This window comes from Gobio gobio, assembly GCF_949357685.1.
Source record: "Gobio gobio genome assembly, chromosome: 22".
In the NCBI taxonomy this organism is placed as follows: Eukaryota; Metazoa; Chordata; class Actinopteri; order Cypriniformes; family Gobionidae; genus Gobio; species Gobio gobio.
The window spans coordinates 2,278,070-2,294,589 of NC_137118.1; the positions used below are offsets into that span (position 1 = coordinate 2,278,070).

The 16,520-nt window shown below is 38.1% G+C and overlaps 1 protein-coding gene across 1 annotated transcript; it reads right to left on the reverse strand.

Moving 5' to 3' along the window:
* Positions 1-1,727: 1,727 nt before the first annotated feature.
* On the reverse strand, positions 1,728-15,060 carry mdh2 (malate dehydrogenase 2, NAD (mitochondrial)). The gene is made up of 9 exons (XM_079804944.1): positions 14,820-15,060; positions 12,761-12,929; positions 10,391-10,474; positions 10,147-10,256; positions 5,767-5,892; positions 5,608-5,685; positions 4,384-4,483; positions 2,264-2,415; positions 1,728-2,170 (listed from the first exon to the last, which is right to left on the reverse strand). Exons 1-9 carry the CDS (start codon positions 14,880-14,882, stop codon positions 2,039-2,041), a joined length of 1,014 nt encoding a protein of 337 aa, XP_079661070.1. The 5' UTR covers positions 14,883-15,060; the 3' UTR covers positions 1,728-2,038.
* Positions 15,061-16,520: the final 1,460 nt, after the last annotated feature.

A 16,520-nucleotide genomic window follows, 5' to 3' on the forward strand; every position in this document is an offset into this window, starting at 1 on the left:
TTCAGAATGTTTTGATTACTTGATTATTATTAACTAGCACAGTAAATGCATGGAAACGGTAAATTTGGATAATTAGTAAGGTGGTGGATGCGGAGCGATGTTTTCGCGTGAACCGCCGGTTATGATTGGCGGCAGGTCGTTTCCGCTCGGCTGCGCGTATGCAAATGAGCTAACCTTATTCAAATAAGCTAACGTGAGACAAGATTTTAGTTTTTTCAAATAAAATAAATTCAGCCTGTTTTATATTTGTAACATTAATAATAATATTTATTAACTGCAAAAAAACAATAAATAAATACGAAAATAAATAAACTAAACCAGAAATTTCTATATAAATATATGTGAATATAAATACATACATCCACATATTCCTACACAAATAAATATATAGATAGTTAAATGTGCAAGGAGATAAATAATTACATAAATAAAACGAATGTTGGGGGGAATAAATACATATTTTAAAGGTTCATTGTTGAATAGCTCCGTATTTATTAATACATGCTAATGAGGGGGCGTCAACAGTCACCAGCCAATGGTGGCACAGAGACGCCTTCTGATGTTTGATTGACACCCCCTCATTAGCATTTTGCGCATCCAACATTTAATCTCCTAGCACATTTAATTATTCAAATATTCATTTAATTATGCTGCAATATGTAGATGTATTTATTTGCACATTTATTTATGTATATATTTATGTAGAATTTTCTGGAGACATCTTTTTTTTTTATTTGCGTATTTATTAATTTATTGTTTTTGCAGATTTCGTCCTCCATATTACATTTTATTGACATTAAAATGGAGAGTAACTTTTCCTTTAATCACAAACAACCGCACGAATATTGTAACAAAAAAAGCAAGATTATTGTTTTATTGGTTGTTACATAAACATTAAACAATTTAATTATATAATCAATAATTAGCATGTTTCAAAAGTAATATTTTATTTATTTTTTTATCTCCTGATGTGATTAACATCTTGTTCGGTTGGTAATTGTCAAGTGTTTTGTGTGTGTGGCGTGTGTTAAAGAAATTACCCATTAAAAGTGATTTTAGAGGAAAGATTAACAATTTCTAGTATTGTATCCTTCTCATGAGCGTTTAATAATTTCTGACTTTTCAGCATGACTTAAAGGTGCAGTGTGTACATTTTAACGGCATCTAGTGGTGAGGTTGTGAATTGCACCCGCCCACCCCTCCCTTTCAAAGCACAGAAGCTATGGTGGCTGATACAGGACAAAAATGTCAGAGACATTAGAGAGTAGCTAGCTCACTGTAGAGAAGTTTGTCCGTTTAGGGCTACCGTAGAAACATGACGACACAAAATGGCGTCTTCACTGTACCCGTGGTGTGTGTAGATACAAACGGCTCATTCTAAGGTAATAAAAACATAACAGTCTTTATACTCCACTGAAAACATAGTTATGTATATTATATTGCATTTCTGTTAATATATCCTCATAAATATTACACACTGCACCTTTAAATAATTTTTTTGGCCCACTTGACCTGTAAAAGAAAACCTTAACTACAACATTATTAATAGTTACTAAAATTAATATGGTTTGGAATTGGTCAAAGGTGCTTGGAAAGCAGAATATCAACTGTATGCGTGCGCTGTATATACAGAAAATGTCATTAAGCGTAATTTCAATACCTCCAAATCATTTGAATAAACATTCATAAGTGCAATCCTCGTTTATAAAAAAATAACACACAGCAGATTTACTCGGAGCCATTTCTGTTTATGTAAAACTCGTTCACATTGATGTATGAGTAACTCAAACTGCATCTGTTTACAATCAACAACAAAACACAAATCAATAGAATTTCATAGCAAAATATCGATATTTGAATAGAGTGAACTGAAGGATGTGTTGAGTTGGTAAACCGAGCGTTTTATTGATGGCTGGATTTTACCATCTGCATCTTTGAACATGATGATAGTACATTTTTGGGGAACCCTGTTGACATACAACGACTCAGCTTCATAAATAAATGACATTTCACAGGTAGCGCGCCTCAAAATCACAGATCACTTCATGTTAGTGACGAAATCTTCTCCTTTCTTGATGGAGCCCTTGAGTTCACCCATGGCTTCGGCCACCAGCTTCTCCTCGAACGCAGAGATCTTGCCAAGGCCGAGGTTCTTCTCAATGCCGTTTTTCTGAGAAAAGAAAGGAATTCGATTTCAAATGTTGTTAAACGAAATCCTGTTTTGTGTTGCTGATCATCTGAGGTAATATCTGGCCAGACTCACCCCGAGCAGGAGAGGTGTGGAGAAGTATTTGCACTCGGTTTCCTCAGATCTCACAAACGCACATTCGACAACGCCCTCTTTTCCATTCATGGCGTCGAGAAGGGAGAACGTGAACCTGGCTCCAGCGTAGGCCATGGACAGAGTGGCAGAGCCTATGAGCAAAGACGCATTCAGTTTACAGACAAAATCATGTTCAATGGGGTTTTTAAAGTGGATGTCTAAAGCCATTTCCTGCATTCTGCCTTATTTACACTGTTAGAGTTGATTCTCATGTGTAAACATGGATAAAGTTGGACGTGTGACGGAGTATTTCAGTGGCGAACACACTCCTTCAGGATTCACACTAGTTTCGGAAAGTTCTTTTTCGAGTATCTATGGCCCTGTATGACATCATAAAGGCCGGGATTCCTTATATGGGCATGAGCACACACACACACACAGCAAGAGCGCGTCGTTCGGGTTACATCGGCGGCGCTGGCGTTGTATTTTTAGACACGAGATCAACAATGTCACTGTTGAATTACAAATTTATACATTGTTATATCTAGGTTCAAATGTAATAGAATATAACTGAAAACATTATCTATATTTGTGTTTTACATTTTGAAGTAAACTTGAGGAAATTCTAAGGAGAGGCTGTGTAAGTGTTTGAGACATTAAGTATTTTGTCTCTATGCACTTCCTGACTATTTACCATGACAAGTTTAGAGCAATACTGCCTGAGTGATTGGATAAGCATCTATGCATTTGAATGGCACTGTTATGCTGATTGAATTACGGCTGATGAGACAGGAATGTTTGGGGTGTGTCCTTTACCTACACAACATATGCATTCCTTTGTTTGAATGTCTCCTCCTCTGCTGTATAATCCCTCCCCCTAAAATGTAGATAAATTGCCTTATTTTGTACTGTTAAATCAGACTGTTTTCGGATGACCTGCAGCACAGAGAGTTCTCATTAAAAGAATCACTTCTGTCTTGATCCGACGTCTCCTGGTCTCTATACTTTAAGAAACAACTGAAGTTCACAACATCACTGTGTGTGTGTGTGTGTGTGTGTGTGTGTGGGAAAGATCAGCTTGTTCAGCTTCACAAATAACCCAGCGTTAAGGAAACAGTGGATGCAGTTTGTGTTTCCGGAGTTCTGCAAATGTGTGTGTGTGTTCCGGTCATGAGTTGAAACCGCAGGCGGTGAGTGAAACTGATCAAATGTGTGTTTTGTGGGCAATCGGTGTGTAAGTGCATATAATGTGAACAACACCAACGTATAGAGAATCAAGAGTTATCCAGGTATAATGTTGTGTGTGTGTGTGTGTGTGTGTGTGTGTGTGTGTGTGTGGTGTGTGTGTTGTGTCTTTAGCTCCGCCCACTGCACACCTCCACGAGCTCGGCTGTGTTCAGAAAGAATCGGTTCAGTGTGTGTCTTTTATAAATCTGATAAACTAAAGACTCTTAGGAGATATGAAGGATCAACACTACTCTACAGATACTCAAGATTAACACCAGACTGGCAGAAAGTGTGCGTGTTATGACCCTTTAATGTGGATTTTTAAAGGGTTAGCGCACAACAAAAATTAATTCGTCATGTCGCTCAAACCCGTCAGACCTTCGTTCATCTTCAAACACAAATTAAGATATTTCTGATGAGATCTGAGAGTTCTCTGACCCTCATTATTGGTCAGCTCCTGCGTCACACGCTTGTCGTTGTGCTCACAAGATCAGCGTCAGCCAATAATGAGCCGGCGTTCTGGTGTAGAACCCGGAAGCTCTGCACTGTGTTCACTGAGTCAACAGCGTAAGAGACTGACACAGACGAGAAGAGATTGATGAATAAAGTGGTTATTTGTGTTTGTTTTGCGCACTAAAGTATTCTCATCTCTTCATCACTTTAAGGCTGAACCACTGGAGTCACATGACTATTTTAACCATGTCTTTACTTCCTTTCTGGAGCTTGAAAGTGGGCGTTGCTGTGTATGGAGGGGTCAGAGAGCTCTCAGATCTCATCAGAAATATCTTCATCTGTGTCTGAAGATGAACGAAGGTCTTGGAACGACATGAGGAATTAATGACTGAATTGACATTTTAAAGCAATGAAAACAGCATCTAAACCCCAGTCCTCACCTGCACCAGCTTTAGCCTTCACAACCTCAGTTCCTGCTTCCTGGATCCTGCCTGTCAGAGCAGCCAGCTGATCCGCAGGGAACTCAACCTTGGGTGTGCACTGAAGACCACACGAAAAGAAGAACACACATCATCTTTATCATTCCACCAAATAAACAACCTGTCCGAAAGCAAACCTGCAACAATCCCAGCCAATCAGAAGATATTTTACATTTACGGTAGAGGATTGTAGACCAATGAGAATACACAGTGGGCGGGGACGCCACAGAAATAAAAGCAACAACCTACAAAACACTTATGGTGCGTTCACACCGGATGCAAATTATATGAAAAAAAAAAATCACGCTATTATCGTGAAGTTGGACACTTGTACATTTTGAGTTTACTCGCTTCATTCGCACGTGACATTCACTTCACAACAGACGCAAATTCACCTCATGGGCGGGGCTTCTGCCAGCGGCTCGTCTCGTTGTTAAATGGCTGACATGAGCTGTGCTTACGTCTTTTTTGGTAAAATTCTATTGTTAATGTGTGACAAAACGTAGTTTAAAAGACTTTTTCAGGTGAGAATGTAGTTTAAAGCTCAAATCTGTGGTTTATTTATAAAGAGAGCTCCTCTCTGAACATGTGATCTGTTGTGTGTGCAAATCGTTTAGGCTGAGGGCAAAGTGAAGTTTCATTACTTTTTTATTTTTAGGCTATTTAACTTTACGTTACCGTTGTAGCCGACTAGCGCTGACTTTGAATGTTTGACTGAATTGTTTGCTTTATTTCATGTGTAGCTTCTTATACCTTTTACTTATACATTTGTATTATTGATCAAACAAACTTGCATTTAACAAAAAGAGACTGGGTTGTGTTTCATGTCATTTAATGTTATCACCGTGATAATCATATGCACACTTGTCTGAACCAGATATTAATATACAGATTTTCTCCTCATTGTCATCACTACTAGAGCAAGCTCCTGATTGGTTAACGCGGCGCGAATATCCGCCAAAGTTCAGATTTTTCAACTCAAACCCTCAATTCGCGCTAATCGCTCCTGAGAATGTCTATTCGCATCTTTGCATTGACTTAACATGTAAATCACTCACTCGAAACGCTTCATTCGCATCCAGTGTGAACGCACCATTAGTCTGACATGAAAGTTACAGCTCATCCGGTAGGCATTGCAATGCAAAACTGCCTAAATTGCATAAGTTATGCCTGTGTTTTCCTCACCTGTGAAATGAGAGGAATGATGGTCTTTCCAGCATGACCTCCGACCACAGGCACATTGACTCGGGCGGGATCAAGGCCCTGGAAATATGGAAACAATGAAATGACTGTACGTGTATTTTTATTTTAACTCTGCATCTATATAGAGTTGCCAGAACTCACTTTGAGCTCCGCAACGAAAGCGTTCGCTCTGACGATATCCAGTGTTGTGACGCCGAAGACTCTGTTGGGGTTGTAGACGCCGTGTTTCTTCAGCACCTCTGATGTGATGGGAATAGTGGAGTTCACCTGAAATACACAATGAAGTTTAATACTTGCTTTTAGAGATGCACTTTTCTCTGCCGATTGCGTCCCACAGCATATACAAACAAAAAATTGAGACTTTTCATTAAAAAAAAAACAAGTATAAAGACTAATAAATAAAATAAGAGCAAGTTTTAAACAACAGGTGGATATTCTTCATTGAAATGAAATAGTTTAATCTTACAATTAGTTATGAAAGTGATTTTCTTTTAAAAGGAACACGCCACTATTTTTGAAAATAGGCTCATTTTCCGTCTCCTCTAGAGTTAAACAGTTGAGTTTGACCGTTTTTGAATCCATTCAGCCGATCTCCGGGTCTGGCGCTAGCACTTTTAGCATAGCTTAGCATAGATCATTGAATCTGATTAGACCGTTAGCATGTCGCTAAAATGACCAAAGACAGGGTTTTTCCTACATTGAAAATTTTTTGGCGGCCGCCAAAACAAATTGTTTTCCCGCCAAAGCTTTATTTGATGAGTTATTGTGATTTATGAGTGATGTAGAACAGATGCTGCTGCACTTGAGTTAACTGAGTGACAGAGAGAACGATCAGAGCTCATCCCTCGCTCGCACACTCTCGGTCTTCAAAATAAGCATTCTTAGCTTTCTAATGTTTCACATATTACGTTAATCAAAATCAAAAGGTCGGAAGACCGAATCCATGTTGCACGTGTCGTTATCAGACGATGTTTTCCTTTAATTACCGCTGGGTGTGAAATGCGCTCAAAAAACATTGACTGATTCTCTGACCAGCTGACATAAAGCATACTTTAAATAAACAGGAAACAAATCCTATCCGGTTATGAAGTGTTTTCTGTGTGTTGACAAATCTTTCGCGATGTTCTAAATACGGGATTCACACACAACGCGTCTGCTAATGTCCGATTCGCGACCTAATGACTCCTTTGAACCGAATCATTTTAACGACTGGTTAGAACTGATTAGTCCAACACTGAACTCACAAATTAGTTTAATCATTTACTCAGAACAACACCTGAAATGAGAACACAAGTGTGCTTACACTTTAGCAAGAGTGGATAGTAAGAATTATTTTTAATTATCAACAGTCTTTCAGCTTATTTATGTGGACAATGTGTAGTAAAATAAATAGCCTAAAATCATTTAGTTTAGACTGGAGTGAGGTGAACCCAGAACAAAGTTGTTGTTAGCTAGCTGATTGTATATGGCAGAAAATTGTATATGGCAGAAAATTAGGCTATTTGTTCATTTTTTAATACTATTTTTTAATATTGATATGATTACCAAAACAATTATCAGTAAAATAGTGTAAAAATGAGGAACAAAAACAAACATCAAGGTATCAAAATAAGATAAGCAAAAGTTACAAACTTTCTTTGAATTTATTTCAAATGTATTGTCAGTATTGCGCTTGCAGATCAAGTGGGTAGGGTATTTTTTTTTTTTACCGTGCGTGTGTGTGTGTGTATGGATGACCATGTCTGTCAGCCACCACCGAAGACCATTTTTGACCCAGGAAAAACCCTGCAAAGACTTTCGATATTTTTCCTATTTAAAACTTGACTCTTCTGTAGTCACATCGTGTAATAAGGCCGACGGAAAATGCGAAGTTGTGCTTTTCTAGGCTGATATGGCAGGAACTATTCTCTCATTCCTGCGTAATAATCAAGAGCTGTGAGCCGCCCCATGAGTGCAGAGGCGCAATGATATTACACAGCGCCTGAAAATAGTCCCCAGCTAGGAATGAGTGTATAGTTCCTGCCATATTTGTCACACTAAAAGCAACAATGGTTCACCTCAGATCTTGAAATATTAAACAAATGAAAATAGTCCCCAGTGATCTCTGCAGGGCTCTACATAGCGCCCATTTTGGGCGCATTTGCGCCTGAAAATGACTGCATGCGACTGTGAAAAAATATTTATGCGCACCGGTGCGAGTGACCCGATCGATTCTCATGAATAGATGTATAATACAATCGGAATAAAAACTACAACTGCCAAAGAGCATCAACACTGACTGACTGAGCAACTGTTGCGTTTTGTGCTGTAATCAACTGCTTTTCATGCCTTTTGTCAGCAGAGCATGAGCAAAAAACGTGTGCGACGGACTACACTTCACAGATTGTTTACCAGGTGAAACGTGTGTGACGCAGCCATGCGCGCTCACCAGACGCCTCGCGCTGATGTTTCTTTGCAACCAAAATTAACTAGAAATACTACATTTGGATTATCATAAACCAGGTCGGAAATTAACAGGGGCTTGGGGCAAAAATGCCACCAAAAGTGAATTAATAAAAAAATCATTTTAAAACGCCCCTGTATGAGTGCTTGATTTAATCTGTATCAGCTGCAGTCCATACAAATGACTAGATGCATATGAGTGAGTACATCATGAATCCATTTACCAAACCGTGTTTTTATCTTACCCTGAATCACTACGGTACACATATATTAAGTGTTTATATTCTGACTATTCAATTCCAGTTTGGGTCGCAGCGCTGCGGAGGAGCACAGTCCCTGCGTGACTCGCCATAGACACACACAGAGAGAAGTAGATCCGGCTGCAGTGTTCTTCCGCGAGACGCGTGCAGTTCTGTTTATTAAAAACGCCAGAGCGCATAAAGTTACGGACAGCTATTGCTCCGAGTATTGACGTGATCTTGTACAAAAGTCCAATAGACAAGTTGATATTAATTAACAACGTTTTAGGCACAATACTGTCTATTTCGGGAAACTACACCAGAACGTTGCGCATCTCCAAGCGGTTTGATTCGAATGAATCTGCGTTTGAACGATTGAATGAACGACTCGCACATAAGACTTGACGCCACCTACTGGCGGTTTTATTTTCATTTATACTTTGCATGGACTTTTTATTTAAAATATAAAGCTTTTAACTAAGTTTCAGTTTAACTTGTACATAGCCTATTTCTAAATTCAAAAGTTATATTTAAAACATTCATACAACATTCACCCATGAGCTGCATTAAATCTATGTAAATGTGTCTAAACAGCACTTCAGATAGAGCTGCTGTGGCACTTCTACAGTGCAAAGATTGATCTTTTGATGCTGATTTAAAGGTGAACTATGTAGGATTTTTGCAGTAAAACATCCAGAAACCACTAGGCCAGTGTTATATATTTTGTTCCGTTGAGTACTTAGAATATCCCAAATGTTTTCAACTATTTGTAAATCGTGAGAAAATTGCTATTTTAACCGAGGAACCGGGACGTGTGAGCTATGCGTGTGAGGGAGTCACCTGTCGATTGCGTCATATCTGCGTCACCCTCGGTCTCCGGTTTTATTCAGTGAAACACTTTACTCTCACTGCAGTGTGAAAAAGTGTCATAGCAGCCGCCGAGCGAACGTCATAACTTCCTTTTCAGCACACTCAGATATATCTAATACGATAAACAGAGCTGCGTTACCTCACACTCAGCACTGGAGAAGAGGAAGTGCCGCCGGCAACCGTGTCATAATAAAAGTCCCGCCAGCGACTATGCCATAATAACAGTCCCGCTCTTCAATCGCTCCTGCGGCCTTGTTCAGCTCCACAACACTCGCTCCTGCTCTACTTCAGACTACAGTAATGTTAATAATCACATCCATGAACATGATTTCTGCCCGAGTCCTGTCCTGACTCTTTCCCACCGGCTGTGAGCTGAAGACCACATGTCCCGAGATTCTGCGCTCAAACGTGGCGTCATCAAACTACGCCTTTGTTTTGAACAGGCGACCTCTAGTGGACGGAAAAGTTACATAGTGTAGCTTTAATTTGATTGGTAACAGTCTGGTTGTGTCTTATTGCTCTAACTGAATTTATTGTTTAAATTAACATTTTAAAAACTACATTTCTATTTTAATTGAAGAAATTGCCAAAAGATGATGCATACATTTAATAAGATTAGAAAACATTGCTCTTATAATGGTAAAAATGCCCCTGGACATTAATTTAAAGGGACAAAGATTATCCTGGGAAAGTTATAATTGGAATGCGTGTTATTGATCAGAAAGTGCTCCTATATTTTGGACTGTGCTCCTAATTTTTTTAAATTAGGAGCACAAGTGCTCCTCAAGAAAAATGTTAGCGTAGAGCCCTGCTCTGTGTAAGCCGGTTGTCTCGTTGGTTATATTGACAAAAGTTAGCCTATTTTCAGGCGCTGTTGCTCAGAAGCGGTAAGACGTGAGACTGACCGGCCGGTCACTGATCTGGGCCGAACATAAAGTGATGTACTGATACTGATCTCTCTGAGACTTACAGGGTTTGCAATGACGCAGATCATGGCCTGAGGGCAGTGACGGGCACAGGCATCAGCTAGTGTGGCCACAATGGTGGCATTGGTGTTGAACAGGTCATCACGGGTCATACCTAGAAAAAGGACGAAAAGCACAATCTTCAGAAATGTTTTGTTGAAGATCTTCTCACATTCACACATAAAATGGGTTGCGAAAGCCATTCCATGTGGACTATACATGCACTTATATATATATATATATACCCACCAGGCTTCCTTGGGACACCAGCAGGGATGACGACGACCTCACAGCCTTTCAGGGCCGCGCCCAGCTGATCCGCTCCCATGAACCCTGCAAGGCAAGACAGTGAACACTATAGCAGAACAATAGAACGTCAGTTTAAGAATTGGAGAAGTCTAGCATGTTACCAGATGAAAGCATGTTGTTTTAAAGTGCCCTTATTACGGTTTTTCCAATATTCCCTCTCATGCAGTCTAATATCATAAACGTTTGGAAGTCCAAAGTGATAAATAAAGTTGTCTGCCTTAAAAAGTCCTCGTGATTCGAATCCGGTTCTACTTCACTAGAAAATACATTTGCATAATGTCCGCCTATGTTGCACATGGTCCGCCCGCGAACTTGACCCGCCCTCAAACGTCATTTTACTGACGTCTGCTTCTCAAATCTCAGATTCGCAAACCGCTTGGGTCAGTGTCAGTTTATCTGGTCCAGCTCAATCATAACCTGTAAGTATGAATAATTATGTATATAATTTTCTACCCGGTGTTCAAAATATGTATTTTTGTGTTTTATATTGTGTAAGTGATTGTCAAGCTATCTTTACCCAATTCTTAATGTGTAGCTATCTGAATTGATTTATTTTATTTTATTTTATTTTATTTTATTTTATTTTATTTTTTTATTTTATTTTATTTTATTTATTTTAAATTTAATTTGTATAATATGTAAAAGAGATCTAACTATTTTTTATTTGTAATATTATAATAATGGCATGATCTGTTACATCTCAAAGAAAGTGTTCAAAAAAACATTAAGGTGCAGTGCCTCTGAGACAACGATATGGCGCAACCAAACTTGATACAGTTACATGATTGGCTGTTAGCCTGTCACGCCCTACGTTGCTTGGTTACCAGAGAGCAAATGCCTTTGTTCATGCAACCAAACTTGCTTCGCAACCTCTGGTTTCTTCCGACGAAGAGAAAAAAAACAACAAAAAAAAACACGTTTTATCGAACGCATTTCTTTTTGATATCGATTACGTGTCTATCGCGATTAGGGTAGGGTACTGTTCACATTTTAACCGGTATCGGTACCGGTACCCAACGGTACCTTTTTTCGGTACTTTAGGGATTTGGTACAGATTGATTTAAAGTGAATCGGTACTCGGTAGTACCGGCGTAATTCGGTCGGTCCCCTTAAAAGTACCGAGTTCGGTACCCAACCCTAATCGCGATACATATCGTTATCGTTTTATCGCCCAGCCCTAATTGACACAGTTCCCACATGTGCGCCGCGTGCGGTTTCACACGGACCAAAACAAAAACAGACATTCTGACACGTACGCACATTTCAGAGCAGAATAACTGGCTTGTTCTTCAGAGAAACAAGCAGGTGAATTTAGCACGTTTCCTAAATATCTGCCAACATATTATGGTATGCATGCCTTAGTACAGTCAAAAACTTACATACAGCACCTTTACCTGGATGAATCGAAAATAGGGTGAACTTTCATTGAATGCCAACTTTAAAATAGCAAACATGATTTCTCTGCAAACACTAAACTGGAATATAACCATCAGAAGCGTGTGTGTACCAGTGTTAGACCGATATATCGGCCGATATAAGGCTGCTGCGTTCGCCAATATTTTTTCCCTGCATTATTTCCAGACAGGCGTCCACAGGGCAGCTCTCACCGTCTTCACACTCTCTTGCTCTCCCTCACTTGCACATATTAATCAAAATCAATTGAGAATAGACACGATGGTAAAAGGTCGAAAGACTGAAGTTTCACGTGGAGCATTGGGAGATTTTTGCCTGAATTACCGCTGGTGTTGCTCTACAAGAGATTGAGTTAAGAGCACCCAAACTCTAAAAAATGCTGGGTTAAAAATGGACTAACCCATCAATTGGGTTGTTTTAAGCAAACATTTAACCCAAAAACAACCCAATTGCTGGGTTAGTCCATATTAAACCCAACTTGGGTTATTTTTAACCCAGCATTTTTTTGAGTGTAACCATTAAAAGACTAGGTTGTTTTAAAATGAAGTATAGTACAGTCAGTGTGCACTTTATTATGCTGCTTGCTTGTTGATACTGTGTGCAATAGTGTAATTATTTTATTTATGCTTAAATATTTATTTTCACCACTGAACTCTTTTTTTTCTTGTTCTACCTCACCTGTTTTTACCATTTGTTAAATATAGTTTTTTTTAGTTCAATAAATGTTCCTTTTTTAAATTGTTATCATGATCATTGTGTCATTTTTATGTTGTAAATTGAGGGAGCAAAAGCAGTATCGGCAGCCCGTATCGTCATCGGCTAAGGCAGATGAAAAAAAAAAAAAAAAAATCGGTATCGGCACTAAAAAATCCATATCGTTCGCTCCCTAGTGTGTACCGGTGACGTGGGCTCTGGTCTCGATGTGGCTGAGGTCCGCAGCGACTCCAGGAGTGTGTGCGATGTCGTAAAGGGACAGCTCGCTGACCAGAGGACTGTTCTTCAGCAGGAGGGACAGGGGCTGCCCAATGCCACCCGACGCGCCCAGGACGGCTACTTTCGCATTGTTCTGCAAGGAGGAAGAAAATGCAACGTGTCACACAATCGCAGTATGAGCGGATCCACCCAACTTATATCAGTGAACTGAACTTTGACTCAAAAGGCCATTACATTGACTGCTTTGTATTAAAGGAATCATTCATCATAATCTGGTTGTCAAAAAGTGATTCAAGGGATAGGTCAGTGAAAAAAAAAAAATGTCATTAATTAAATTATAAAAAGACTAAATTCAATCTGTTCTTCATATAAAGCGATTGAGTTTCTGTGGAAAATTGACTAAACTGCTCAATTCATAAGGATTCATTTTACAATCTCTTTATGAACTTTTTAAAAGTTTTAAGTGTCAAAGCGCATATAGGAGGACGAAACCAATAAATAAATAAATATACATATAAATAAATATATACAACAAATATACATATAAAAAATATATAAACACATACATAAATCTAAATACATATAAATATATAAATATACATATACATAAATAAATATATATAAAATATACATAAATAAATATAAAATATACATATAAATAAATATAAAATATACATATAAATTAATTTAAAATATACATATAAATTAATATAAAATATACATATAAATTAATATTATAAATGCATGTAAAAACATACATATAAATAAATATAAAATACACAAATAATATATATATAATAAATACATAAATCAACATATTGCTGCATAAATAAATAGATAATTAAATGTGTGAGGATATAATTAAATGAATAAAACAAATGTTGGGGTAAATAAATAATACATTTAATAAAAACATTAAATGGAATGGAATAAAAACTCAATTTAAAACTCCAACATCTCCTCTCACATTTAAATATAAATGTATTTATTAATGCAGTAATATGTGGATTTATGCATTTATTTGCACATTTATTTATTGTTTTTGCAGGTTTTGTCCTCTATAGTTGCGTTGCTGTCTATGGAGGGTTCAGAAAGCTTCAGATTTAATAACAAATATATTAATATGTATTCTGAAGATGAACGAAGGTCTGACGGGTTTGGAACGACATGAGGAACAGGAATTAATGACATTTTTGTTTGAACAAACAAAGTTACAAAAAAAAATGGAACAACTTGGAATGCAAATGTTAAACATCCTTTAGTCCATCCAAGCGTTTACACAGGTCACACAATCTGAACCTTGGGACTTTTTCAGTCTGGAAATACGCCAGTGGGAATGTTTACTACCCTTCATGTTGAGAAGTGGGAGGGTTTAACCCCAGTGATGAAGGACTTCTGTAAAGTGTTTAGACAGTACAAAGGAAGTCTATAAATGTGGTTTAGTGCACGTTTACTAAAGTCAAACTAATTAGTCTTATACCAATGGCAACTAAACACATGCATTGCATTATGTTAAGGATAGAAAAATAAATCCAGTGTGGGTGTGACGTACTTACATATTTCCAATACAAGCCTTATAATGTAGTTTTGGTTCATTAAACATATCAGATGGCAACACAAAAGCTGATCTCGGTATTTTGTGGTACTTGCGACACAACCTACACAGTATTACAGTAATGACCTTTCAAAGGGGGTCAAAGTGATGCCATCTCTAACCTGGAGGATCCCACACTGACTAAACGAGTTGGCAAGGTCGACTAAAACCTTCTCATGACGGACAGCAGGACTTCAACTAGATTCATGGGATCTCGATAACCCTTAAGACCGTATTATGTCAAGCAAGGTAACTTCTAGGTTACCTGGATGCAAGTCTATGGGTTATTAAGGACCACTAATCAATAAAGTAAAAAAGTACGTTTGGTTTCGATCTCAGTTTGACATATTAGCGTCATTGCACACTCATACACATCATGGATGCTAACGTTAGCACACTCGGATGTTCACAAATATGACCGTTTTTTACCTGAGAGGAGGTTGACAGGCTCCTGGCGAGGGTGGCTGTTGGTCTAACGATGCGGGAGAACATTGTGGCTTGAAATTCTGTAAGTGCTTACGGTTTTAAAATTAATATTTGATATAGAGCCCCTCCTGACTGTGACTCCAACGTCCTCTACAACCGGGTAAGAACAAGAGTACGGCGCAGCCAAGCTTTGTTGCCGCTATGACACACTGGCCTTCTCTGATTGGTGTAGCGGTGCGTATGCAGAGATCTGATTGATTATAAGTGTTGTCAGTCTTGTTAAATGGGGCGGGGTTTACCACTGCTACTCGTTCAATGGCTGTTCACATTCTGGCGGTCGATTGGTCCGTTTGGATGTAACGTCATGAAAACTTTTTCAGCCTATTTAAATTACTATTTAAGGACAGCAGTACAACGTTTATACAGTTTAAACAAAACTCCTTAAATAAACATTATTTAAAAAATCAAAAGCCTATGGACCCTTTTCACATGATGACGCGTTTTAACGGTCATCAACATCGTAAATCCTGCAAAGTTTTTTTTAAATGTATGTGCGTGTATAACACAATCATTTGTATTATATTACCGTTGCATCATCATCATCAAAAAAAAAGAAGAAGTGAATTTTGTGAAAACACTTTTATGGAGTTTTTCTTTTGCTGTTTGAGCAAATGGGATCACATACATATATTTAATGTAGTCTCTCATTCTATAGAAGTTTACCCAACTATGACGAGTGACGACTTCAGCTTCTGAGAAACCTGGAAATGTGAAAAGGATCTATTAAGAATTTAGTTTAAAACTGATTTTGTCCAGGAGCAGGATTACTCTAAAACTTCCCTAGCCTGAACATTACACCCTGGATAATAAAACCGGTTGCTAAATTTACACGGGCTGGGACAAAACGTTATAGCAAAATATAGATTAAGCGGTATAGAGTCTGAATAATGTGAACGTATAAATACTGTGATGTAGAGTTTGAGTATGAATACTGTGAGTATGAACTGTGATGTAGAGAATGAGTATGAATACTGTGAGTATGAACTGTGATGTAGAGAATGAGTATGAATACTGTGAGTATGAACTGTGATGTAGAGAATGAGTATGAATACTGTGAGTATGAACTGTGATGTAGAGAATGAGTATGAACTGTGATGTAGAGAATGAGTATGAATACTGTGAGTATGAACTGTGATGTAGAGAATGAGTATGAATACTGTGAGTATGAACTGTGATGTAGAGAATGAGTATGAATACTGTGAGTATGAACTGTGATGTAGAGAATGAGTATGAATACTGTGAGTATGAACTGTGATGTAGAGAATGTGTATGAACTGTGATGTAGAGAATGTGTATGAATACTGCGAGTATGAACTGTGATGTAGAGAATGAGTATGAATACCGTGAGTATGAACTGTGATGTAGAGAATGAGTATGAACTGTGATGTAGAGAATGTGTATGAATACTGTGAGTATGAACTGTGATGTAGAGAACGAGTATGAACTGTGATGTATAGAATGAGTATGAACACTGTGAGTATGAACTGTGATGTAGAGAATGAGTATGAATACTGCGAGTATGAACTGTGATGTAGAGTATGAGTATGAACTGTGATGTAGAGAATGAGTATGAACACTGTGAGTATGAACTGTGATGTAGAGAATGAGTATGAATACTGCGAGTATGAACTGTGATGTAGAGTA